The following is a 27,330-nucleotide window of genomic DNA, read 5'->3' as shown; positions in this document are numbered from 1 at the left end:
ATAGTCCCACCGGCTTATGGACCTTTTATGGACGTCTGAGCAAGAAGAGGAGAAAACCTCTGAGCCACTGAAATAAATCAGCTTCTCTTTCTGAAATTATTTATCAACATATAAAAAGTATAAAACCCATAAAAAGTAAAAGCACACAGCCGAGCCATGCCATTTAAATATCATCTTCCCACAGGATTTCAGCTTTGTTTTAAATAAGGAACAGGCATTTATATTCCAATTAGAGATTTGCAAATATCAAGAGCAGTCACAAAAAAAGAAAAAAAGAATAATGAATGGCTTTCACAGACGTTATCTGCATTTCTTTGAAAGCAAAGTCATTAGTTTTTGCTTCTGAGAAGCACATTTGCATTCTCTGGCATTACTTCATTTAGGTTAATGCATCTTTGTGAAAATAAAAATGTATCCCCACAACTGTTCACACCCAGCGGTCCTGGAATCTTCTTAAAATTGACGTTTTTAATATGTCTTTCCTTTAGGGACCAATGGCAAGCAGTGGTTTCAGTGTGGGATACCAGCCCCTTGCTGTACTGCAATAAATGGGGTATTTTGCTTAAGAAATTAGCTTCCAAGCATTGCATATGAATGACTGCTCGCTGTCACTTGCTATTGTAACTTCACAGTAACTGATCAGGTGTTAAGTACCTGCTTACCTAATTGCCTCCGAAACCACCTCGGCCCTTCTTTAAGCATCAGGTAAACTGAGGGTTTAATAACAAAAGAAAGGTGCTACTATTGTGCTTCCCACAGCCTGCATAAAAATGCTATTCCACAAATTAGAAACGGGCTGTTTTAAAGCTACAGCAAACAAGCGGTTAAGGACACTTTCTTGTATTATTTTGTTGCATATTTGAGGTACCTGTACGAAAAGTATTTTTCTTGAAGCCTTATTTTCACGGAAGAAAAAGGTTAGTTAAAAAAAATCACGCTGAGCAGAAAAAAAGGCCCTGAAAAGATGTGAACCCCCCAAATGCTATTTTTCTTGATTGCAAAGCCCTTACTTTTATTGCTAATAGTAAGGATCAATGACAAACGCGATTGCTCTTTCCAAGGTCTAGCAGGAAAGTTAAGAGATGTAATATTATGGCCAGCTCAGAAGGCACACCCAACAAACTGTCACTTACTTGTGAAGCACTCGTTTTTTACTGATGAAAAAAAGGGCAACGAGAGCTTTCTGCACCCATGTGACTGACAACTCAGCCATCTGAGCAAGAGAGCAGGTCATCACAGAGAATAATATAACGATTATGGCATAAATCCCGAGTTCAGGAAAAGCAAACAGCACAAATTCCTTAAAAGGGAGAAAGATTTCACCCTCTCTGTGCTAAAATGTGGGAGACGGGTTTTACAGCAAGAGGGGCTCTGAACTGCAGATTCGAGCACCAAGATTTTGCTCTTGGATAAGCAATGAGACGCATGCTCAGCTTAAAGCATCCAAACAGTTACAGGGACTTCAATTAGTCTAACAGTATTCTTTAACATTTTCCTAATGTTATTTATCTTTGTAATTAAATAACTAAGATAAGGAATGTAAACAACGGCAGCGATTGTATCTTAGTCTCTGGCAGGGCATATTCATGAGAAGAAAGATGAGCTATCAGATTAATATCTTGCTGAGATACGGTTTGCAGAGCGAATGTTTTGGAACCTGGGTGTTTTAAACAGGAGTGGAACTGTTCTAACAGATCATCAGCAATGTTTTTTAACAACGTATTTTCCTTTCCAGACACAAAAATACTGTTCTCTTCCATCAGCTCCTCAAGGAAAACACTAGAGAGGGATAAATATTGTAAAGTTAGAATGGTAAAGTTGACAAAAAGTAATGAACAACCCTAAGATTTGGAAGATGAAGTAACTTTCTCCTAACGTACTCTGATCCTAAGACTTCTACATGAAAATCAAACCACAGAACTGCCTGTGTAAGGTAATCTTTTTCCAGGACATACCAGAGAGCGTAATATTGCATGTACACATGAGCATATAGTTACACGTGCTGTGTGTGTGCAGCATAACTAGGCATAACCTTGTGACAAGCAGTATGCAGCCCCACATGACAGTGGGCACTTGACAGCCAGCAGCATGTCAGCCAGATTGCCTTGCAGAGCAAACCTGGGCAGAGGCAGCAAAGGCACCTCTGTAGTATTTAATCTTTAATCCATTTACACAGCGTCTCAGCTCTTGTCCTGGTTTTATACCACTGTTTATAATACATTCTTTCACGCTTTCCCCTTCTCTGCTCCTACCAATTTAGAAGCCTCCAAAGTATAGCAAACACTGCTTTTTGCAGTCACCAGCATCACAGCTGAATAATAAACTCCTCCAGCAATATTCCCCAGCTTCCCCTAGCAGCCAGTCTTTCTATTCTTTCTTTTAAAGGTAACTGAAGGTACTCTGTTATATCGTTATGGAGGGCAAACATGCTGCTGTGAACTACATTCAGAAAGGATAAAGTAAAAAAAAAAAAGTCAACATTTGCCAACTATCACTCCCCAAAAGGTCAAAGGATTGCGAGTATATCGCTGCATATAACCATACACTACAGTAAAGTAAAAAATCATTCTACAAACTGCAATTTTTTAATGACTCCTACACAAGAAAGCCCATAGTTCCTGGTGAGAAGGGTTGTTTGTTTTGAAAGGGGGGGGAGTACATTTTTAAGAATAAGTATCAGTCGATCCTCTGTCTTTAAGGAAGTTAAATGTTCAGAACACACAATTTCTTCAGAATTCACTATTAGGGGATAAAATGAACCACTTAGATAAAGTTTACTTGGTCCATTAGGTATATTCATAATGACGTGACCCTTTCACACATTTAAAAGAAAACAAAAACAGTATCATCAGAAATTTTCATCACCTTGAACAATAATCAGGACAGCTCAGGGTAAGCAATCAAGCAGATGGAGAAGAGAAAACAGACAGGCTTCCACTACCATTCCTCTTATCACCCTGGTAGCAGAAGGAACACCAAGTCTCCTTCCCATTTTCTCCCTCCAAACTCTTCCTGCTCCCCATGGAAGCAAGAAAATCCAGCTTTGTCTGTGTTTCTGAGACACTTCAGTGAATAAGCACTCTGTCAAGAATTTTGGGATAGAATGAAAACCAGCTATGCTGATGCTGACTCAAGTAACTTCTTTGAGGACAGTGAACCAATGCTGACCAAAGAAAATCAGGGGCTTTCCTAAACTAATGAAGTGTCGCAGTGAGTTTCAGACACTGCTTTCAAGTAATACATTACATTTTATGTACTGAAGAAAGTCCTCTTACTCTGTGTTTTCTCAGATTTAACGCTTTGACTATGAACAGTGCTTCCAGACTTCCTAGCTCAAGACTTTCCAGGTTTAGAGTCCACACATAATGCTAAGAACTGGTTGTATAGATCCCGCACGTAAAAGAAAGGACACTAACCATCAGTAGTGCAAGACCCTTCTGGGGCAGGTTTTTGTGAATATGGGATCGGTGGACTGCTCGAATCTGACATGTCTTCATCCTCCTCTTCATCTTCCATTTCATTAACCGTTTGGTTGGCAGAAAAGTCCAGGTTTCCATTTTGCGAGTAGCGATGGACTAACTCTTTATCCAACTCTTCCACCTTTGGCTTCACATCTGAGCAAGAATAAAATATAAAATAAATTCTCCATCAGTATGTGCATCTATTTCCTTTTAAAATAACCAGTATACCATTCTCTCTCCTCAATGAGGCCTCAAATTCAGATTTTGTGTTACACAATCAACTGCAGCACAGCTTTTTGTTTTTTAATAAAACATATCCCACCCTTTTCTCACACAGAAAAACAATTGAAATGTGCCATACTTTCATGGTTACCTTCCGGCAAGAAAGGAGGCTGGTCAGGATCCAAGTAGAGCTGTGAGAAGATCGGCCGTGGGACAACGCTACTACATCTCAGAGAAGCTTCTATGGAGTTATGAAGAGCTTCTTCAAAACGGGCAGATTTTAGTTGCCCCGCATATGAATTCCCCATGATCTAAAAACACAAAGAAAACAGTCGATAAGTGCATGGGAAAGTGCATACACAGACCATTTACAAATGATCAGTGAGGTCTTTTTATGTCCATCATGACAGGCATTAGCTGAGACATGAAGTTAGCAATAATGCATGCTGTGAAAATAACACCTCTAACTAGTACTACATGTTCACATTTCTCTCCAAATCTGGTGGACAGAGAGACATCCTCTCATTTCAAGAACAGCTTTTAGCACATCTCAACCAGCTGCTTTGTGTCTGCTGCATGTATTTCCTCTCAGCAATCTCAAGAACCCCTCTCATGTAGAATTTAATGGGGGATAGATAAAATCATTATTATTAACACTCATTTTCAGAGCAGACTACAGAACTGAACATTAAAAATGTCAAGTTTGGCTTTATCACTAGTTGTCTACCTAGGTCTACATGATTTAACTCATGGTTATGCCATCATTTACAGAGAACTCCTATATAGACGTCCAATAACTTGAATTTTTTCTCTTGCTAATATTAACTGGAATTATATAGAAGGTCAGTCCTCTGTCTCTTCAGCAAATGCTGTGACATGGTTTTATTTTAAATTGCTCTTTACACTAGTATAGTGATAACGATCATTAAAATATCTATTTTGACAGTTAACATTCATGTTTATATGAATGATGAATTTATGAACTTCATGACATACTCAAGCACAAACAGACCTTTAGATCACCACTTCTTGGGTGACATTATACACCCCACAGCCTGTTATATTTGTGCTTTCAGCATTAGGATACAGACTCTCAAATGTAAACATTTAGTAACAGGATGGCCATGGAAGGTTTTACAATGAGCTGCGAGACTCAGTGAAACATGAAATTTTCCACTTTGCTGGGTCATTACACCATATGACATTTACTCCAAAGAAACGATGATCTAACATTTTCCAATATTCACAATACACGACTGCATTTTCAAATCATTTTATTTCAACAGAGGTAACTTTTCCCCCGTTAAATCAATAGATAGAAAAGTACAAAACCTTATAATGTTATCTTTGTACTTTCCTTCGCTAGATGTCACCTAGCCCTATGACCAGGAAGAGACCTTGGCCAAGAAGATAAGTTGGCATTTAGAAAATCTACAATTCTGTTCGTGGTTGATTGCTGGGTTGCTCAAGGTCTTCAGTGCCACCTGTAAAAGGGCAGCGATGATGACAGCTGCTTACCACAGTGTTTGGGAGCTCCTGGTATAGACAAATACCCAAGAGCTACCTATTTGTACCCTCCGGAAATACTTAAGCATGAAGTTTATCTAATTGCTCACCTCAAAGGTTGGAGAGAGGCTCCATTCCTTGTTCAGCCAAAGACTTTGTACAGCTTTGGGCAAAAAAAAAGAAAAAATCCACAGCTCTCACTTAGCCCTGATTCTAACAAATCTGGGAGCAACAGCATTTCCCCACCCAAACTGGAGGCAACATGAATATATACACAATTTCTTAATATAATGCATTCAGGTATTTCAGCAGTAATGTATTTAAGACAAACAGATTTTTTTTTTCTTTAAGTTTTCATTACATTTGAATAAGGCAGGGGACGTGTATAAACACATAACTGTGAAGCAAACCAGGAAAAAAAAATACGCTGAAGCAGGATTAGGGTTGCAGTACGAGTCTTGTCAGGTGTCTTTGAAGAAATAGGTGGAGAACAACTACCTGACTGAAATCCTGGTTTTACTGAAGCCAGTGATGATATTTCCACAGATCTCAGTGAAATCTTGACAAACACATAATTAATTTGGATTTCAGGAGTGCATCCAAAATAAAAGTCTTCAGTTAAAATGTCAGAGCATCATCTACCTGAAGTCGCTTCATATGCCACATTTTCTACAATCTATGTGATATATACAGTTATGCCAATTACTTTAATTTTGGTGGGAAAGTATTAATTAAATACAGTTTGCAAAAAGGCTGAGGTGTTGGCTAGGCAGGGCTGTTTTATTTGCCTTCATGGAGTCTACCCAGAGAGGCCTGCCTGTGGAGGGCGACTGTCATGGACTGCTGTGAGACAGTGCGTTAGGACGTTTCTTGCTTGCCGAGAGAAAACAAAACAAGAGTACAAGGACATTGGAAATGCCAAGTGAAGGAAGAATTAGGAATGGGTCTCTTCACGGCTTGGAAATGGGGCGGGAGGAAGGCCTGTCTCGGGTGCATGAAGGCAAGAGGGCGCAGGCAGAGGTACCGTGAGGGCGAGTGGCATGGCGAGGAGTGGCAGCAGCACAGCAGCCTCTCAGCTGTGGCAGGGGAAGCTAGGGCCCGTGGAGACCAAATTCAGAGAGCCAGAGCTGGGCAGCTGATGCCCTAACACCGCCCGAGGCTATTAGGACAGCTGGGCCTCATGTGGAGTTCAAGGGAGCTGTGGGGAGAGGAGGGGCTGAAGAGACCCTCCCTGTGACAGAAAGCAGCTCTCCGGGGCCAGCCTCCTGATCCAGCCTGCCCAAAAGCCACAGGCAGCGATTTAAGACCTTCATGTTTCTGCTTCTGAATCTACCCTAAATCTACCCTAAATCTACCCTGGTGTAATTAGGAAACACGGTAGCGAGCACACCGCAGACGCTCTAGAAATGGGTCTGTGTGGAGGGGCTCTGAGGGTGCTGCAGAGAGTTGAGGGAAAAACAAAGTGGTGGGGGTTGAAGGGAAACAGAGGAAAAAACGTTTCTGTTATGAAAACATAAAATGATAACATGAAAACCTGTTGTCCTTGCATTAAAATGTGGCCAAGATTAATGATTTAACACAACTGGACATGATTAAGGAACTCCTCCCTAATCTCATACATCTATTTTTCTTCTGTCGACACCAGTATACCAGTGCCCACTCCGACACCCACCATCCTGCGCCCTGTTATGTAAAATATGTATGTGTAGTAAAATTTGCTGCTGCTCTTTCTCATTCTCCCCCCAGAAAAGGAAGAAGGTTCAGTCATCCCCCCTACCCCACCACCCCTGCAACTCCAGTCAGGCAATTTTTATTGATGTCCTTAAAACTTACTACAGAGAGACTGAAAGACACGATTAAAATGGAATAATTTCAAACCGAAATCTGAGGCAAAACATGAGATGGAGGAGAATTTCCTTAGGTTCAGCTGATTTGCACTTCCCAGCTCTATCGCTCTGCGGGAACTTCTCTGCAGAGGTCCTGACACTAAACCACCATGACTCCCTACCCAGCACATCCCAAGCGTCCCCACTGCTGCTGTGCTTCTTCAAAGCAGATTCACTAAGCCCACTTCACGCCTTCTTTGCAGTGGCCCAGCACTGAACTGGAGGATTAAGAGAGATTTGCTGGAGTTAGAGAGCTGCCTTACAGCATCTGAACTGGGGTCCTTACAAAGAGACGTGAACAAGGCACTCCTGAAATTCCACTGACCTGAAGGCAAGCAGAGAAGTATTAATGCTGCGGGCTTTAATCGGAAATCAAATATGGACACGATTTACAGAAAGCAAAACTAGGACTGCTGGGCGCTTCCATCCAGACAGAAATGGAAGTAAGGTGACAAAAAATGTCAATGATGGATTTTAGCTCTGCATCGCTTAACTGTGCTGTGAAGTATGCAGGGAAATCTGAATGACTCTTTCAAAAATAGACATTGAATTTACAAGGAATTCATGTCGGTTCAAGCAAATAATCTTTTTTTACACAGTCACCTGGGTTTCAAGAGATCTGTGTAGAAACAGGACACTTGGATGTTCAAGAAGAAGCAGAGCCCAGCTCCTTTGCAGCTCCGTCAGACTGGCAGCATTTGAGTACTGTAAACACTACAAACTCATTCTAGTTAGAAAAATAGGTGACTGTGGCCCTGTGCATATCCCTCCCTCAAAAAATAAAAAAAAAAAGGAAAAAAAAAAAGGTTACCTTCTGAAAGTGGACTGTTACCCAGTAATTCTTCCGAGCAGATCTACACACTGAGCTGAAGGCTTTGCTAGTAAAAATATAATCAGATCATTCAGTACACCAGATACCACATATTTGGCCTCCAGGTGGGTCATGACCCCAGCAACTTTAAAGGAGAGGAACTGAACTGGAGGATGAGGGAGGGGGTGAGTGTTGTTGTTATGGCTTAAAGCAATTTCACAATTACCTGATAGCGAATGATGAATCTGATGCAAACACCCTCCATTAAGTCGGCTCTATCAAGTCCTTACTTTGTGTTTAACCTAATGATGTAATTGTATTCTCCAAAACACATAATCTGACTTCTGATCTGGCCTAACCCCACAGAAAAGTTTCTCTTCAAAGGAAAAGAAAGCAAGTTCCTTGACAAAGGCACTGCCAGGCCCAGGACAGCTTCTGTATCTCAAAGGGTCATCTTAGGCAAAGAGAGACCAGGCATCTATTTATACTGTAAAATTGTTTGGGAACTGGTTGTTTCAGGTACATCTAGCATTTTCTACTATTTGCATCGTCCTTATTGATGTTCTTAGTCATTTATTTATTTATTTATTTATTTATTTACATTAGGGAATTGTTAGGATCTATCACGAACATGCATACAGCAGAAAGGATGGCAGCAACCAACAACAGTAACAAGCATATATGATAATTAAAATTAGGCAACAATGACAGAAATATATACCCAGCATTAACTGTAGCACTGAGTGGGGAAAGACTTATGGGAGGGTCAATACAAGAGTGCAAGACAAAGTGTTCTCATTAACAGACCCCTCATCCCACAGCCTTTGTAAGATCCTTCCCCCTCCCTCCACAGTCCTGTCATGATCCTGAGATTCTCACCCTGCTTTTGTCTGTCTTAGGGATATTCAAGCTCAACTGTAAAAGAGTTTACAGTTTTAGGTGGTGACCGACAGCCAATTCATTCACAAAGCCTTCCAGGAAAAAATATTGATTAGTTTGTACTGACTGTTTACAGTGGTGTTTCCTTTTCCTTTTTATTTTTTCATTTATTTTGAATAAATGATAAAATATCTTTTATCACTTAAAATCTAGTCTTTCAGCCTGATGCTGTCACTACCATATCTGAGTGAGGAACAAGAAAGACCAAGAACACTTTTTTTTTTTTTTTCCTGACAAGGTTCCTCCTCTTATTAGTTAGTTTGTAGTATCTGTACTTGGATTGCTGCATCAGATTACCTGGGTTTTGGACAATTCCTTGGCCAGAGGCAGATAAATGGCTACCCCATAACACAGAACAGAAAGCAGATCACAAGTGGTGCTAGAAAAGAGGCTGCTACACCCTGGCTACTCCATCCCTTCTAATGCCAGACTATCCCTCTAGTCTTCAGGCACTGTTCATGAAATAATAAACATACTAAAAGTGAAATTCACACCTGAATTCAGAAGGGTATTAGTAAGTTGAACTGATTGGGATACTGATACCAACTTCAACCCTCAAATACTGCAAAAATAAAGTCTGAATTGCATTTTTAAAAAATCATTGATGTAGTACTGTGGCCAAAAAATAAAAAAATAAAAAATAAAAAAAGGAAAAATAACCAAAAAAATGGAAATTGAAACTCAACCTCATCTCTTCTACTTGAAACTCAGAATGTCTCCTTAGTTCTTTTTAACAGTACAATTTCCCAAGCAGTAGGAGTTTGCTTGTAAACTCGAGAGGAGTTTACAACTGCAATCAAACTTAAGAGTATATTGTGAGGTGCTATGTCACAGAAGTCTCCCAAAGTTAAGCTCAAGTTTTACGAAACCATAGCTCAGCAGTGTTAAGTTACGAGTTCAGCACTCATGTTCACTGCCTAACATCCTGCGTTTTCCTTCATCTTTCACATGCTCTGATAAAACCCTCTCAGGATCTGTAGATGCAATCTTTTGCAAGTCTGTATTTTTTTCAAGTGCTGTTTCAAAGTTCAGTTTGTGTGGTCAGAATAAAACTATGTAGAACTGTCAGCAGCAAGTCCTTCTTATCCCCAAATGAAGCTGAAAATCATTTGCCAGATTCCCACTGGTGAAGCTTTGTGAGTTGAACAACACAACGCTTGTGCTGGCTTTACTTTTCTTCAGGCCATGGCTCCCCCTCAGAAAATACCACATCCCAGGTAGTCTGAACTCACGTGCCACAAGAGAAATATTGGTCCAGTCGGTGCTCTGGGGATGCTGAACACAGTCCTCTTGTGAAGACTGAGATGATTTAAGGGTTAAGCATGCGCCAAGCTTCATGTGATACCACCTCCTCAGTAAACAGATGCAACAAACAGATGGAAGAAAACATTTGATCTCGCTATTTAGTGTATGCGAGCTCACCTACAATGACTGCACAATACGCAAAAATCATGGAGGGCTACTCTGTGAGTAAATGACAGTATGTTAGAAGCATTTAATGCAATATATAGCTACCTGAATGCAAAAAATAAAAATAAAATGCTTAAAGTATTATAAATAGATTGGAATATTAGTGGAGCAAAACTGCAACTGATACCATTTGGCAGGCTGCTCTGAATCAAGGAACCCCTTAAGACAGCTGCTGTAAATGCACAGCTAGGCTTCACGTGCTAAGAATGTCTTCTGCAAGCAAACGCTGGGCTACAAATAAGCACTGCGCGTCCTGTCGCCACTTGCATGAGCCCATGGACATTTACTGTCTCTTTCACACTCTCATCCCCACAGCTGTTCACAACTCCCTCAACAAAACCCAAACAAACTAACAAAAGCTTTCACAAATACATTTCCCCAGTTACTCCTCCTCTGCCTTCCTACCGTGGAAAAAGGAGAAATTAGAAACCATAACTAACTAATTAGAAACCATAAATGAACTGCAGTTTGTGCTTACAGTTTTTCAAAATGATTCTTTTAAAGTCTTGTCCCATTGGTGTTTCATGGAAAGTTCTGCAATACAGGACAAGCGCAGGAAGATGGCAACAAATTTGACCCTAAGGGCTATAAAAGAGTGGAAGAGTTAATAAAATGTAAGTTACCCATAGTAAAAAAGTAAAGTTCAGTAGCATATAACCGTGAATGAGATGATCTAGTAGAGCATGAACCTTATGTGAACAGGTCTAAGCCCTTCATGATACAGCAGCTTTCAAAAGTTAATTATGTTAATTTTACCCACTCTGCCTGCAAGGCTTTTTGGAGTCCTTTAAATGACGTTATGAAATTAGCAAAGAAATTATTGTGAAGGTTTTCTAGGGTTTTTCAAATTCGTTTGTGGAAGCTGGAACAAATCCTTTTATGCTACTTCCACCATGCACGTAGGGAAAGGAACAATTCTACCTTCAACAGACGAAGTACATTTTCTCTTTTCTGTCAACAGAAAGCCTTCAAAAAAAAAAATAAAATTAAAATGTTATTGCCCTAAAAATCTAGCTTTTCATTTTGAATTTTCGGTAATGTTAAAAGACTTCCTCACTTTCAGAGAAGCATGTGCTCACACTTGGATGCTCACACACTGACTGCAGAGGCAGCACAAGTAAACCACCAAGGAGTGCTTTTGAAAACCTCATCCTGCCTCCTTAAAGCACGTGCACTCATACATAGCTTTCACCCCTTATGGTCTCTCCCCCCCCTAAATCAATAGGACTATTAACCACGTTATTAATGCCAGTGCAATATAACTAAATCAGTCATGATGTTTAGTTTCAGCTCTAAGATCAATGCATAATTTTGCTGAGTAATTTTGATTTTGCAGCTGTAGATATGGATTAGGATTTACTCTCCCAACAACTTAGTGTCTTAGCACGATTAGGAAAGTTACAGGTTTGAATCCTTTTGGCTACCACTGCTAACACCATAGCAGATAAAAAAAAAATGTAGTACCTAAGTAATTAATGTAATAACTGAAATGTTTTTCTGATCCCAAATGTGTACCTGTTTCCAAACCCAAAATATTTTCATTGAAATTTGGTTGTTGTTGTTATTTTATATATAGTTTTCATACACACAGATATACAGGCATTCACTGACAAAACATATTCTATCAGTAATACACAGATCTTACTTTAAGCTGCTAGCTAACAAACTTATTTAGTGCCTTCTAATTAAAACAAATTTATTAGAAACACAACAGACAGATGTGTTTATACTGTTTACATTAATGTGTAAGGTAAAATGCAGCTGCTCAGTCAGTAATTAGTTAAGTAATTTAAAGCTGTGGTTTTAAGGTAGAAGTATGTTTACTTCAATGGAACACAAATAATACCACTTTTTTTTTTTTAAGTGGATTTTTAAAAATTTCTGTGACTTTGAAACTCGATGAACAGTCTTGTATCTTCCCAACTAAGAAATGCAAATCTGTATCTGTCAATAATTTTAATGGTGATAACTATCTCTAAAATTGTTTACTTTCATGATTTTTTAATTTTTTTTTTCACTGAGGGGCTGCTTCTATCCTGAGAAAGTGAAAGAGAAAGCTCCCGGTGTTTCAAGGGAGACATATAGTGACATGAAATGAAGAACCCATTTCAACTTGCAAGGCTAGTAAAAATTAAAGCGATGATGGTCTATTTAGCTACTGTGGCCTGATGGTGTAGAAGCTGAGCACTTCACCTACAACCCCAAACATCACTTGAATGCCTTATCAGTAAAGTTTGTGATCAACTCAACACCAATGGACTAACAAAAATCACCGTTCTTTATTTTTTTTTCCCCCGCACACCCTCTCTACACCAGTTCTCATGGTCTGCCCTAAGACCTCAATCTTTTACGTGTAACTACATATTCAGCTGCTTAGTGTTGATTTATTGTTTTCAATAGGACTATGGAGTAGGACTTTGCACTGTGCTTTAGCAAACTATGCATGTAAATTACTGTAAGTCCTTAGGTCCCTATGCTGCAAAAAAATCTAAGTTTTAAACATCCACCGCTTCTCTGGGCAACCTGTGCCACTGCCTCACCACCCTCTGCGAAGAATTTCCTCCTAAACTCTAATCTAAATCTCCCCTCTTCTAGTTTAAACCCATTCCCCCTGTCCTGCTATTGTCTGCCTGAGCAAAAAGTTGCTCACCATCTTTATAAGCCCCTTTAAAAAAAAAAAAAAAAAAAGGCAGCATAAAAATTCGCTACAAACATATAGAAAATAGAAGCTAAAACATAATCCATTCTGATGTATCTCAACATCTGATTACACAGTACAAGCATCAAAATCTTTACTAAAAATCAACCTAGTCAGCTACAGCTTCAGTAAAAGCATTTTCTCCCAACACCCTTTTTTTTCAGTTTTCACTCACATGCTAACTTCTAAATAAGGAAGACAGAGAAATTTTTACTTCTAAGTAACGTAAAATAATTACTTCACATCTTGCAGAGTTATTACTTATTCCAATAATTCTTAATTCCAACACCATGTACTAACTGATGCTACTAAAAACCTCTTTCTGAGGCATAGTGGGAATACAGATTACATTGGTTCTTTAAACTTTCCAAACAAAGATGACCCAATTCTTCAGGAATATCTACTAAGTACTTTGTTTTTCCAACCTTCATGTTATCTGATGCCTGCTCTGGTTTGTGACAGCTGTAAAAGACTGAAAATGAAGCTCCGTAGTAGAACTTTGTAAACTGTCCTTTCTTTTGCTGTAAGCAACCCTTTTTTACCCCCAGAGCTGGAGTCATCATGTGGCGATTCCTCAAATATGCAAACCTGGGAGTCATTTCGGGGCCACTCTCCTGCTGGGGTTACCACCTCGAAAACCAGACGGGCTCTGCAGCCAGGGCATGTCTGTGAGCCAGCCAAGAACCTCACACGCTGCCTTTCCCACTTCTTCATCTGCAAAACGTGTATTCCTGCCAAAAGCACCACGAAGTTTTGCTCCTCTCCCTCTCGCGTAATGTTATTAAATTAATCCATAACACAGATTTCTAGATTAAAACGTAAAATTAAATCAAGGAGTAATAAAGTACGTCTTGAGAAATCAAACTGCCTAAAGCATTGGGATAAAAGGTGGCTGGGTGGGTTGCTCATTTCTCACCTCTCTCAAAAAATGACTCTTTTCCTCCCTAAAGCCCTGACTGAAAATGAGGTGAGTCTAAAAAAGAGTTCTTGTTTTTATGAGCTTTGGAAGTCCCAAAAAACAAACCAACAAAGGCAGAAACAAGTCCCTCTTCTTTTGCAGAGAGGCTGGATTGGAATATCTGTTGAGCCTACTTGGAGCACGTTCCTGTGCAACTCTTCCAAAAACATTGTTTTCAAATAGGTCAAAACGATCATATTTCTGCTCATCTGATCTCTGAATCCATTTTAAAATGGAACAAGCAAACCGTTTCTGAAACTCCCATGCAGTCTGCAGATGGAGAGGCATAGCTGATAGCATTCCCCCGCAGCCACTTCTAGTCAGTGCTGCAGAGACAAATAATAAAGCTGCTTTCATGGCCACTTCTATGCAGAAAGCAAAGCACTAAACAAACAGGAAAGCATAGGTCAAAACTACAGCAATCAGCTTATACCCACAATCTTGAGTTAAATATTGCATGGACTTTTTTTTTTTTTTTTTTTTTTGTGGTGCCACTGCTGTGACTTGTTTATATTGCTCATAGAGTTTCGATTAAAAAAAAATTAAAATAAATCACGATTAATTTCTCACAGAATTTTAGTGGAAATGAACTTCAAAGTGTGGAGCGCTTTGCAGGGTTCTTCCTTTTCCTTGCCTGCAACATGTGTTTATCATGTGTCAAAGCTGCCTACTTTCTCCCCTCCCCAGAATACCACAAATTCTTCTGTAAAATAAACAAAGCTCTGTCAAGAATCTCCGAAATTACCAGAGGCAGCCCCTGTTTGAGATCAAAGATGCACATCACTGCTAGGCCTTCTGCAACATCCAAGCTCTCACTTACGATGAAATGTTCCACAAACAGGCAATCAACGGAACAAAACATTAACATCACATCTAGGGGATATATCTAAAAAGAAAAACTTTGCCATTCAAGCTACTCTCAGCTAGATGCTTTGAAATCCCAATGGGTATTTGTGGGAAAAATACCCGTTTCTGGGTATTCACGTAATGCCATTTAGATCTGACAAAGAAAAACCTTGGCCTTTACCTAAAAGATGCAAAAATTCAAAATTACATATTGTTAGCACTTAATAGAAGGAAATTTCACTAATTTCATGCTTGTATTTGTTCTGAGATGCAATTCATTACTTGCTCTGACATATTGTGTATGGGGACTTTATGTCTTGGCAGAAGAAAAAAAGATAATGAAGTACATTATTTATTTGAGACACTGGATGTGCTTCCCTACTTGTTTTTCTCCCAAAAGGAAAAGTCTTAAGGATGTTTACAAACTGGGCTTAATTTATCTGCACCATAAACATGCTAGCAGAGGCAATTTTGATTCCGAAAGCTGCTATTATGGTTTAGTGAGTCAGTAATACAAAAAATTCACTGCTTCTATGCGCTCTTGAAAGCACTCATAGAAAACTTCCAGTGAATACTGACATTCAGCATGAAGAAAATAGCTCTCCTAGTATTTATGTTCTGCTGTGGCAGCAGTCACAGAAAAACATTACGTGCAATATCCTCACTGCGGGCTAAAATCCACTCGGGGAAAAAAAACAGCACTGATAAACATTTCATAGATCCAGAACAATTTTCTCCAGCAGATGAGAAGAAAATCTTAATAATACATATAATTCCATTTCACGTATTTCGCGTAATTAAATTACTCAAACAAAATAAATATAATTAAAATACTTATTATAAATAATCTGCTATTAACAAACTAAACAGTAATATATAAACAACATAAACAACATTAAATATTCCAGTTCAAATACGTATTTTTCTAAGTGGTTTAATCGCATAGCTCATTTTATATACCCCTTAATTCCATATAGATATGAATTTAAAATAGGATATTCATATTTACAGGGATAAAGCTGTAAACAGCCATCTCATTGAGTTCCTATGACAGAAGCCAGTCCAATCTCATAGATAAATAAATCACCTTAATTCTTTCTTCATCTGCTATTGCCTTATTGCAAAAGAATTACGCTGAAGCCTAGAAAGTCAAAGTTAAGGCCTGACCTTCCATCTCTATCCTATCAGTCCGCTCCCTTGTGTACCCCTCAAACACACATGCTATCATTTCCTGATGAGTTTAGAAGGGGTTATCAGGAGAATTTCAAGACATGTGTCGGTTTTGTGGCAACTTGAACGCTCTACAAATATCATCTGTGTTTAATAGGCGATTTGTATTTTAGTCGGTTTATCCATTCACAACTGTATTTGTTTAAAGGTGCCTTAACCTTGACATAAATCAATGCTAAGCATCTGTAGATAGCACTTTAAAAGAGTTTAAAAATTAAGCTCTTTGGAGAGCCATCACTTGCAAGCAGGTTTCTTTCCAAAAAGAAAAGAAAAGAAATGTTTGTCAAGTTCTTTGCTCATTGTTTCCCCTCCTCCCCTTTGAAAATTAGGCAATTTCTTCTTCACTCTTCTTATAGCACTTTTTTTTTTTTTTTAAGTTTGCAATGAACCACCATGCTTGTTACTATAAAAACACTGGCTCCCACGTACCTTTTTCTTCCTAATTTGACAATGACTGTTTGTGTAAGACAGTAGGGCCAAAAAGTCTGAGCCCCCGGGTTGTGTCCTGCGGCCACCCCCCTTTCCAAAGGAAAACAAAAAGCACTGAACCTTTTCTGCCACATGCACCGTCCTTCCCCCACCACCTTTCTTGTGAAGACAGCCATTATTACATTTCCTTTCTCGTTATTTACAAGGTCTTGGCTCTGACATTGATTTCTTATCTGTTTCTAGGACAAATGTTAAGTGTTAATAATCTGTCACTTTAAAGGAAGAAAGTGCTGAACAAATTATAGGAATTAATTACTCAAAAACTAAACATTTTTGTGAGCATTACAACACGAGCAGCAAATATTGCTCAAGACCAGCCAAAAATATATTTTCAACCAATTAATACGTGTTATCAGATTAAAAAGTTATAATTTAAACTAGGCTGAACCCTGATGATCTAAAGCAAATCTCTGGGGAGATACAGGGTGACGCCTGGCGCAGCTCCCTAAGGAGCAAAGCCTTTTAATTTCTAAGTGCTGGGGCTTACTTTTTACTTTTCGATCAAATTTTAGGATCAAAAGGTGAAAGTTCAGCCATCTTTTCAGTTACAGGACCTTTAAAATGATAAACATTTGGGATAGCGAAGTACACTTCTACTCTAACTGTCCTTTCAGACCTGCATTGACCGCACTAGAATAGCTGCCAACATTTGGTAAGGATTAGCCTTTCATTTAGACAAAAGAAAGCATTCCTTAGCTAAATCAGCACTTTTTGCCATCAGACTCATAAAACCTTTTCACAACACAGATTTTCAAGAGAATCCTTTAAGGTTTTAGGATGCTGCTCCTTTTACTAAGTAACAAAATACACCCCAGGGTGTCTCATTGACCGCGCTCGGCTGTCCTTTGACCTCCGCAATTGTTTAGGCCTAACTTCAGGGCCACAGGATCTGCCTCCCCCCCACCAACGGGGCGAAGGCTGCTTCCTCCTGGCACCTGGGGAAGCAAAATGCTGGAGCTTCCCCCCTCCTCTGACAGACTTCTACCACCGTCCAGATGTTGCCACGGAAAAATCTTCCCGCAGCCAGGTTTTGGGAGCCCGCAAGGGCCACTCGGGGCCTGGGCGGTGGCAATGACCCCCTCGCTCCGCTGGGCCTCCACGCTGCCCTTGCCCCAGGGATACAAGAGGTCATAAAGCATCTTCAGCCTTCTGGGTACACCGGCTATTTAAATGCAACGGGAAAGTATGCAAGCCCAATATTGTGGACTAAGACAAGCCTCCCCCTTTAAGAAGCCAGAAAACGCGCTTGTGGGAATCTCAGTTGGAAGCACAAATCTAGCCTGATCGTCACAAAGATCTGCATTCTTCTGCCCATTTGTTTTAAACCCTTTGAGAGGACAAACAAACAAACAGCCACCCTCCAAGTGCATAAAACATACATTTAGCGAGCAGCTTAGGTATTTGCAGTGCCTCTAAGTAAAATACCAGAAGAAAATCATTGCAGCTTCAAAAGAACTGCCATTAAATAACAAAGTTGAGCTCACTGTGGATATATAAGAAAAAACTGAAGCACAGATCAGTCTTCTTTGAAGAACTTAAAGTCTGTACACGATCAAAGCAAAATAAAATTGTTATTTACAGTCCACCCCATTTTTAAAACGTAGTCGATGCATTTGAAAGCATTAAACACAGCACATAAACAAACACCCCACATATTCTCTGTTAGGAAAGGCAAGTACAGTACCTTCTCAGATTCCTTTTAGCCTATCTGAAATGTAGTCATGATTAAAGGGTGCAGCCAAGAGGTTGTGAAGCCTTGCTGCGAAGCTGTTTGTAGCTCCTGACCACCTGGAAAATAAGAAGGGAGAAAAAAAAAATTAGAATGAGTTGTTCCAACATACATTTAAAATGAGCCAAGAAAACCTGCTGATCTACACCTGGGCTGGGGGCAAAAACTGAACTAGGGTGGGGAAGGGAGGGCCATGGAGTGGGTGGATTGTCAGTCACATCATCCGGGTTCCTAATGCATTTATCTGAGGTTCCTATTTTAATTCCTGCATGCAAGCTGACTGCATTAAAAATATGTTTTTATTTATAAGAATACTTGTTTGAAGCTGCATTGCTTCTTCCCTGTGTTATACCAGAAGAAAAGTACAAGCTTATCAAAGTGTTTGTACATTTTTGATGTTGGTTGCTGTATGAGATATTGGGAACTGACCACATCAACATGAGAAATCCAAGTGGAACAGACACAACAAAAATAAATGATAATTTCGAAACAATCATTCTGCTCTTTGTTTAAAAAAAGAAACAAAATGAATGGGAGAGCAGTTATCTACCCCAAAGTAGAGATCGATGTTCAAAATCGATCGAAGGCAGCATTGGCTGGCTGCTCTCCTTTCTGCCATCCCATGAAGGAGTTTCATTTCTAACAGAAATTATAGTTCATAAAAGAGAAGGCACGTGAAACACCCAGAATGACAACAAGGTTGTAGCAGTTCCTCCTAAAACAGTGAGGGCTGTATAGGACAGTAATGAACATCAGGAAAGGCTTTAAATTAAGTTATCATTGACTCAACTCTGACAAGACTTTCTTAGGCATACAAGCTGGTTTGGTTTCTTAATAGAAATGGACAATATTTAGCCAAAAGATTTAAAGGAAGCTGCCCTACTGCTCACAAATGGGATTTTAGGCTTAAGGCTGGTGCCACAGCTTCGGACCAGTCGTCAAAACCAGAACAAATGCAACTCTCTTCAATACAGGTCTACAATTCAGGTTTTAAGATCAAAAGCAACACGGCTTCAGGCTTCTTCCCCCTCCTCCTATTTTTAAAAATCAGGCTATTTAGGACATCAGCTCTAACCCTTAGCTCTTACCAGGAGAAGGGTTTTGTTCAGGATCGTTGTGTTTCGGGGTCAGACGTTTAAACAACTCTATTCCCAGGGACCACCGATGTTACCCCGCACCACGCATCCCCCCCACGCCAGCGGCAAATCTCTCCCAGATGGCCAACAAGGTTACCGTGCACGGCTCCTGACCAAACTGTAGGGCCCTGCAAAGGCTTTAATGATCACAGAACGCCAGTAATCCAATTCCAGCAGCTCCCGGGTCTGAAATTGCTATTTTTCGGACACGTGCTGAACATTTCACCTGCTAGTAATGACATTTTTGTATTTTCTTCTAATTACACTCAAAGCTAGGACCTTTGGCCCTAGGCCACGGACCTCTATTCAGGCTGCACACATTCTCTTAAACGCCCTGATCCTTTGTTGTCACCCTCAGTCTTTCATCTATTATTTACATCCATTGAGAAGAGAGATACTCCACCATTTGTGACGCTTTAAAGCTTCTAATCATCTTAATTTCTTCGCCTTTTCAGCCAGCGCTTCCCCTTATGGACCAATGCCAATAAGTGTGACAAAATAATTTTGCAAGCCCAGATCCTCCTGGACCCTTTCCCAAACCTTGACACGCACCGGGCTGCGCCTTTTGTTCGCGGCCGGCTGCTTTCACCAGCACAGAGCACTGCTCGTTTCGGGGGGTTGGCCTTGCCTCTTAGCACTTTAGGGGCAGTTTTCGCGGGGCTCGGGGTGTGTTGGTTTTTTTCCATCGTTTTCTTTCCATTAAAACGTCCGACTCGATTAGCCCAGCTGCGTCGGAGGTACGGTGCTGGGTCTTCCCTGGTTTTAAAACGCTGAGTGCTCTCTGAAATACAAACTGCTACGAATTTTAAGTTTCCCCCTTTTCCAACAGCTAACCTACAGAGATGAACAACTTTGATTTCCCGCTGTCATGCCCCCCCTCAGTACCAAAAGCTTCCCACACGCTATTTAAGGAACACAACGCATCGGCAACCCTTTCCCTGCTTATTGGCAGTATTGATTTCTCTTGGCCTTACAGCACAACGTAACAAAAAAGACAATTTCTTCCTCTGATGTTCAGATCCCATCCTTCTGGTCCTCCCGTATTTGCAAGCAGGAGGTGAGCCGATGGCATTTTCATCAGGACACCGAAGATCTCTTCGGAATACATCAGCCCTTGCCTTGGTTTCCACGACTCGTGGGATATGGGAGCGTGTGATCCATCTTGGCTCTTTCTTCCACTATTGCCTGGCTTACTTTTGATTTCTAACAGTGCTTCCTTGTTGTCTGCCCCCTCTGAAAACCCCAGCCCCCTCGGCTTTTCTTATTTTCACCATTTGCTTCAACCAGCAGTTCACTTGAGACTCATCCATCTTACACTGCCTCAAGTGACAGATGCTCTTAGGAATGACCATACTGCTGAGCGAACAAAAGATAACATCACCTCTAGGAACTCGCAGAGAAATACAACTTCAACCCGAAGACGGGGTTGTCCTGATGGACACAGCACCATAAACCTCTCCCAAGTGAAAAAAAACAATTGCAAAGAAAAGGAATATGACACAATCAAAGGCCCAAAAGAGTATTTGTTTTGTTGCAGCTGTAGTTAGTGCCGTTGACAGCCTTTTTACTTACTTTTTTTTTTTTTTTTTTTGGCTCTTAGCACCCCATGGAAGGATTTTGTAAAATCTACATGTGATAAAAATTAAGAGGCGCAGACAGGGTGGAAATATTCCACACAAAAGCCGTCTCGAAATTCCTCCAGAATTTAGCGGAGGAAGAAGGCACTCCTTTTTCAGCAGTTTCGGCAACATGGCACGCAAGTCTTTCACCCAAACACAAATATTACTTTCTTAAAATCCACACTTCCTACAGCCCAGCTGTTGCTCTGTTAAATTCTAAAGGAATACATACTCACAGTACAAGCGTGTGCATACGATGAAGAAATAGCGGTAGAGGAATAAGATCGTTTCAGTGTCACAACTGCTTGATAAAGCTGTAATTTGCAAGTAACAGCTCTGCCCTGTTTTGACATTTGAGCACACGCAATTTAGATTTTTTCTTTTAATTACAATGATAGATTTTGCAGCTAAAACCCACACACCAGCCTACAGAACAATGTCTGTTTCGAAACTAAGACTTACACTCTGTGCCTGATACGACTGATGGAACAACCTCTGCTTCAAAATACACCAAATTAGTGGAACAGGACTTCTTGTAGGGATAGAAGCAGTCGTGGCTTGTGCTACAAATCCCTTACTTAACAAAGAAAAGCTCGTATTAACATCCCCCGGCGACATACCAGCAGAAGGGATGCCACAAATGCTGCGAATCCGTTCTCTGCAGTGAGCTGCGAAGAGATCCCCTCTCCCTCTGCAAAGCTTTAAACAGCACCTCATGATCGGTTTGCAAACGCTACAGGAAACAACCATCATTACAGTACATGAGACTGACAGCACGCGAGGTTAATGGACATAAAAGCTGGAGCTGTAAAACAAGGACCGAGATAGGGGGCCTATTGAGCAAACGTCTTCTGTTTAATGTAAAGTCTGGGGGAAATCACAATATGCATTTTTTTTAGCCGTATTTCTTAATAGTAAGCAACTTCAGCTTCTCTGTCTGCTCAGCAGCCGCAAAAATAAAAAAATAACATCAAAAAGTTGAAGCCAGAAGCTTTCTTCCTCAAACTGGCTCATGCCAGGCAAGGTGTAATGGTTCGTCTTTTAATTTAGCAGAAGAGGTTGTGTGTTTTATAGGATCAACAATACCAGAAACCACCCCTCTCTTTCCTTTGTTAAAACTGTGTTATCATTGTGGTGAGCTACAGTTTTAGGTCCCTGTCCTGACCTGGAATCTTTCTGCTGGGCTCTCCTAGCATTGCCAGCCTCCAACTACCAGACCATAGACACAGAAGTAAGGTAGAAATTCGTAACACTTAATGGAGGTGGTTTTCCCAGAGAATGCCACGCAGTACCTTTCTGAATGTCCAATATATGGAGAATAACTACCAACCAGCCACATTTGGTCCTTCCTGAAGAGAAACCACGCTGCCTCCATGGAGCCATCCCAACTCCAGCCCCATGCTACCTTCACTGTTCCTCTCCCTTTCTGAGCCACCAAGTAATCTCGCACTGAAATGTTTGATAATGCCCCGTTCAGTTGGAGAAAACACTTAATTCAATGTAGGAACTGACAGTATTGGGACACAACTGAAAAGAGTTTTATAAACGACTGTTCTCCACTGCCTCCCAGCCTGCCCAGTCAGTCCACATCACTCTGGATTCACATCCCTTGGCCAGCGGCAGGGCTCAGGGCACGCCACAGCTGCCAAGAAAGCAGTGAGAAAAACAAGTTTGGGAGATTTACAGGCACCTTCTGCTTTGGTATCTGAATCCAAGTAGTAAAATATATCCTGCCTTACAAAATCTATACCCTAGACTCAAATACACATCTTATCGTAGGACAAGCCTTACACGTTGTATCTCCAAATATTTATCACAGTGGGAAGATGTGTTTATAGTTAATATGCAATCCATCTTCTGCATGCTGCTGGTTTTAAACAAGAGAAAGAGCGAGGTAAAAGGTCAAAACTACTAGAAAGAGCCCCAAATAAAAGCCCTGACATTACAAATATCTTGCCAGAAGAGCCAAGATGCAAAATGGGTTCTTGGAGTCAAACTCCCTACAGAAGGGATCAGGCCAAGGTTATGGATCCAAACAACGATGAATAATAACTCCATGGTTTGTGTTGATGCATTTAGTAACAGCAGACTGCCCCGAAAATCTCTCTCATTTGATGGGAACAACACTGTTCGATTGAAACTGAGTATTTTTAAATGTCCATTTGTAAAACCAGTTCTATTTTAACGTGGAATAACCGAATACTGCTCTCACAGGTAACTTCTGCTGTTACTATTAAGTTATTGACACTGAAACATGACCTTGAAATGACAGCTCCATTAATGCAAGTCTTACCGAGGAAGGTTTCAAAAAGCCCCGATTAAATTAACTACTTTTAAACACAATAGGATCAATATGTATGCAGAGAATGTACACCCCCATGGCAAGTCCTGCTTGCTTGATTGATCAAAAACAAAAAAATCCTGTGGCCTTCCAGATCTCAGCTGGTGCCAGAAATCCACATAGAAAAAAAAAAAATCCATCTAAATGAAACTCTGAAAAGGTTTACCCTTCACCAGTCTATTTGCACTTCAAAAACTCCTTAAGTCCTTCAGCTAAACCCCAGGGTTGAACCATTTCAAAAATGAGAGGGGGATGGCCATGATTTATCTTCCTTCTGTGCCCTGGACAGAGCCGTAAAATCTGCCTGCCTGCGTGCATGTGTGCTGTAGACTCGTTTTCAGGAGCCTCGCAATATTTACCATTTTTAGAAGTAACGCTGCCCGATTCCTTCCTGTCATTTATCCTGAATTTGCGCTGACAGAACATTTGCTTAAGAATATGATTTAATCCTACCCCTTGTATTTTGTGTCATCAAACCCATTTTTAGCAATATGCTCAAGATCATTTTCCGTCCGTACATAATCGATGCGTTAGGTCACGCAGGATGCGTTTTTCAGTCCCCTGTACTTCCAGATACGTTACCAACAGAAGGCAAATGGAGATTTCATGGGTCACAAACTTCTGGGTCACAAGGACCTTCAGCGCTGCTGTCAGCCCAGTAAAACTCAGTCGATATATTCTTGCTTTATACGGCCGCTATTAAAAATACCTGCACCTGAATTTCGACACGTTTCCTGAAGCAGAAGCGCCAGCTCAAAATGACTGCAATTCTGTGAACAGAAATTAACGCTCCGACACTCAGTGAATGTGTTAAAAATATAAACTTAGACATATATGAAACGTACACCCCCCTCCAACAGCACAGCTGAATTCTGTAGCATCAGCATCACAGAGCAAGGGCCGAAACGTGCCCGTGTATTTTAGTTTTTCTAAAGCTTTCTCCTACTCTTAAGACTCAACCCAGTAAGCCACATATCAGTGAGACAACTCTTATCACTCTAAATTCTTCAGGCTTGGATAAGCAGATAGATTTGCTCCTGAGGTAAGTAACAATGGATTCAATATTATCTACTTTTGCCTGGAAAAGGGCCTGCTTATTTCCAAAATCCTTTTCAGGCTTTGATTTTATCACAGATTTCAGTGTCTTCCATTCTAAAATAACAGAAGAAAATGAAAACTCTTTTACAAAGAGATAAAAACATGCCGATCCTGCCACTGTAAGTCGAGTCTTTAATTAGACTAGTGGGAAGCTTGAAAAACATTGACATTGTGCTTGTTTTTGTGCAAGCCAAATACTGGCCACAGCAAAATGGCAGGCCTAATCTGAAAAAAAAAAAAAAGCCTAATCACTCTATTAGTCCCCACTCAAAGCAGCAAGGACAGTTAAGTAAGAGGTTGTGGATATAGAATGAATGGCATCTTTCTCAGCATCTGACATGTTCCCCAGCTTAACTCCTCAGAGCCTGACGCTCTCCTCTGCTTTAGAAAAAGAGTACAAGGTGTTTGAGCATATATTCTCTGTATTTTTTTTTTATATATATATATATATATATATTTCATGGTTGTTTTTTTTTTGTTTGTTTGTTTGTTTTGTTTTTAAATCTCTGGTATAATTAGAGATCTGTGTGCTTCTGCAACATCTGTAATATAATAGTTACTTGACTATGTCCTTCACTCAACTGCACTGATGGTGTTTTTCAACTTGCATCTGCTTCTGGAGTTCTTGCAAAATTTAAAATTCCAGCTGCAGCACGATAAGTAAAACTTTTCAACTTCTCTACATATGCCAATATCTGCTGTTTTAATAGAAAAATAAATTTCCTGAAGGAAGGCAGAGGTTTGTCTCTCCATATGACATTCGGCAGCACCAGGAACAACTTTTATGTATTAGTTATTGCAATAAAGAAGTTTTGAGTGTATGTGCATTTTTTTCTGCATTTATTTGTAAATCCTAAAGAAAAAAAAAAAAGAAAAAAACATTTTGATCAATAGGATTTGGTACTTCATTTACAACATGACCGTCACCACAGCCAGGTAAACCAACATTAAAAAATGAAGTCTGAGAGCAGAGGGGAGAAAAGCTCCAGAAAAACAAACAAACAAAAAACCACAACCAGATAACAGTGTTCTCCAAAAAAAAATAATAAATAATAAATAAATAAATAAAAGATAAATAAAGAAAGGAGAGAAAAAAGCTGGAAAATCGTAACGAAAGATAAACAAAAAATACCCTGTGGATTCATTAGCAACCAGGGTGGCAGGCCTCCGTCTAATTCCCTTATAAAAGCCCATGACTACCTGCAGAGCCTGGGAGTGCAAATCACATTAGTGGAGACACCAGATGACCAAAGAAAGCACTGGAGGCCTGGTAAAACCAGTAAACAAAAGGCAGCATTCCAGCTGAATACCACTGCTAGAGTCAGCATTGTAAGATGCTTGGATCTGATAACCCAAAAGCAGATTAGCTGCAGGCAACAAAAGAGTAAAATGAGAAACAAAGGGGTCATTTTGACACATGAAGAAATCATTTCCATTAAGCCATCTTGGGTTTACTGTGTAGTTATAAAAACTACTCCTACTTGAAGTGACATCTGAAGCAATGAAGCTGTGACAGTGCGGAGACTTAGAGGAGCTCCTGAAATAAAGCATTCCTCAATGCAATATCATTTAAGAGACGAAGGAGCCTCTTTGCCTCTGAATCTTTGTGGCATTTTAGAGATCTAATAATGATTTTAAAATCTGTGGCACTGATTTCAGTTAAAAGACTACCATTTTTGATAGGCTCAATGAACAGAAAATTCATTCGTTTTATCTGTATTTAAAAAAAAACTCCTGCAGAGAAGGGACATACTGTAAAGATTGTCATGTCACTATATGAAAAGGCTCCCTCTCCCTCCAGCCTCTTTCCATGCTGCACACATACGTATCTCACTTCTTTCCTGTGTTGAGAGTGAGCAAAATAATTTGATTACATTCCTTATCAGAAGCAGAGCATTCAAAGGATTTTTTATTCTGAAGCAGGTCCGGGTATATTTCCCATCACTAGAACCAAACTGCGAAATTGAGATGTAGAAGCCCATAAGAACAGAGAGACCATAGAGAGAGAAAAGTTGCCAGGCTAAAATTGGAAAGTTTGCCACAATTTTGTCTTGTCCAGGACACAATAAAGCATTCTATATTCTCAAAAGTTCATTGGTGATTTTTTAAAGCATCTGACAAAAGTGGTAGAGTACTCTAAGCGCAAGGGCAAGCTGATCAGCTCAGAATATTCAAAGAAATGCTCCGACATTTAATCCAAGCAGATGCCATGTTTCAGTTACAATGTTTTTTTCTAAGCAAGGTTACTTCAAGTTTTGCTGTTCTGGGTTCCCCCATCGCTACGATAATCCAGCAAAACAGAAACCCTGTCAGGACTTGCTGCTTAACTGCTGTTCCTCATGGCCACACGGGATGGCCAGATCTCCCTAAAAATGCTCATGCTCAAAGTCTGTATCTCTTTGAGGAATTCTACTTATTTTTACATAGGGGCGAGCACCTGACTCACAGCGTCCCCTGAGCTGGGACAGCCCGACCACAGCTCTGGGCGTCTGACTGAACATCTGGGAGGTGGAGGGACTCATCCTCTAAGACTGCAGTCAAGGTCTACATTCTCTTCCACATTAATGCTGCTTTTGCTTAAAAGCCCTCCAAACGAAGACATCCACAGAGCTCCCTGAAGTGGCACACTTGAGCAAAAATGTGGGCTACAAATACCAGACAGGAGAATGGTTATCCTGGTACGGTAGAAACCATCCGCACAGACACTATGTCTCATACAGACGCTGCCTGGCATGCCAGAAGTCTAAGTGCGTTTCTGAAGATACATATTGAAGCATTTTACTTGAAGGTTGGTGGAGAAATGAAACAAATCGCTCTTTGAACAATTAAAAAGAAATCTGGCGTAGACAAAGGTCTAGATGAAAGAAACAGGACTGGGAAAGGATCAGTTC

The 27,330-nt window shown here is 40.2% G+C and overlaps 1 protein-coding gene across 16 annotated transcripts in view; it reads right to left on the bottom strand.

The window, feature by feature from the left end:
• The window catches only part of GREB1L (GREB1 like retinoic acid receptor coactivator), a 126,589-nt gene that overhangs the window by 56,154 nt on the left and 43,105 nt on the right, over nt 1-27,330 (bottom strand). For 11 of the 16 annotated variants that reach the window (XM_027451965.3, XM_027451970.3, XM_072034773.1 and 8 more), the window contains 3 exons: nt 18,201-18,304; nt 3,823-3,994; nt 3,417-3,614 (listed from right to left, as the gene is read on the bottom strand). In XM_027451965.3, coding sequence (XP_027307766.1) covers nt 3,417-3,614; nt 3,823-3,991 — 367 coding nt within the window. In that variant the 5' untranslated portion in view covers nt 3,992-3,994; nt 18,201-18,304. Of the gene's footprint in view, nt 1-3,416; nt 3,615-3,822; nt 3,995-5,299; nt 5,353-18,200; nt 18,305-27,330 lie in introns of all 16 variants that reach the window. The other 5 variants (XM_072034777.1, XM_027451969.3, XM_027451971.3 and 2 more) reach the window with 2 other exon arrangements.

Source organism: Anas platyrhynchos, chromosome 2 (assembly GCF_047663525.1).
Source record: "Anas platyrhynchos isolate ZD024472 breed Pekin duck chromosome 2, IASCAAS_PekinDuck_T2T, whole genome shotgun sequence".
NCBI classification, from domain to species: Eukaryota; Metazoa; Chordata; class Aves; order Anseriformes; family Anatidae; genus Anas; species Anas platyrhynchos.
Note: the sequence above shows the minus strand (reverse complement) of the source record. Positions and strands in the feature narration are given on the sequence as shown.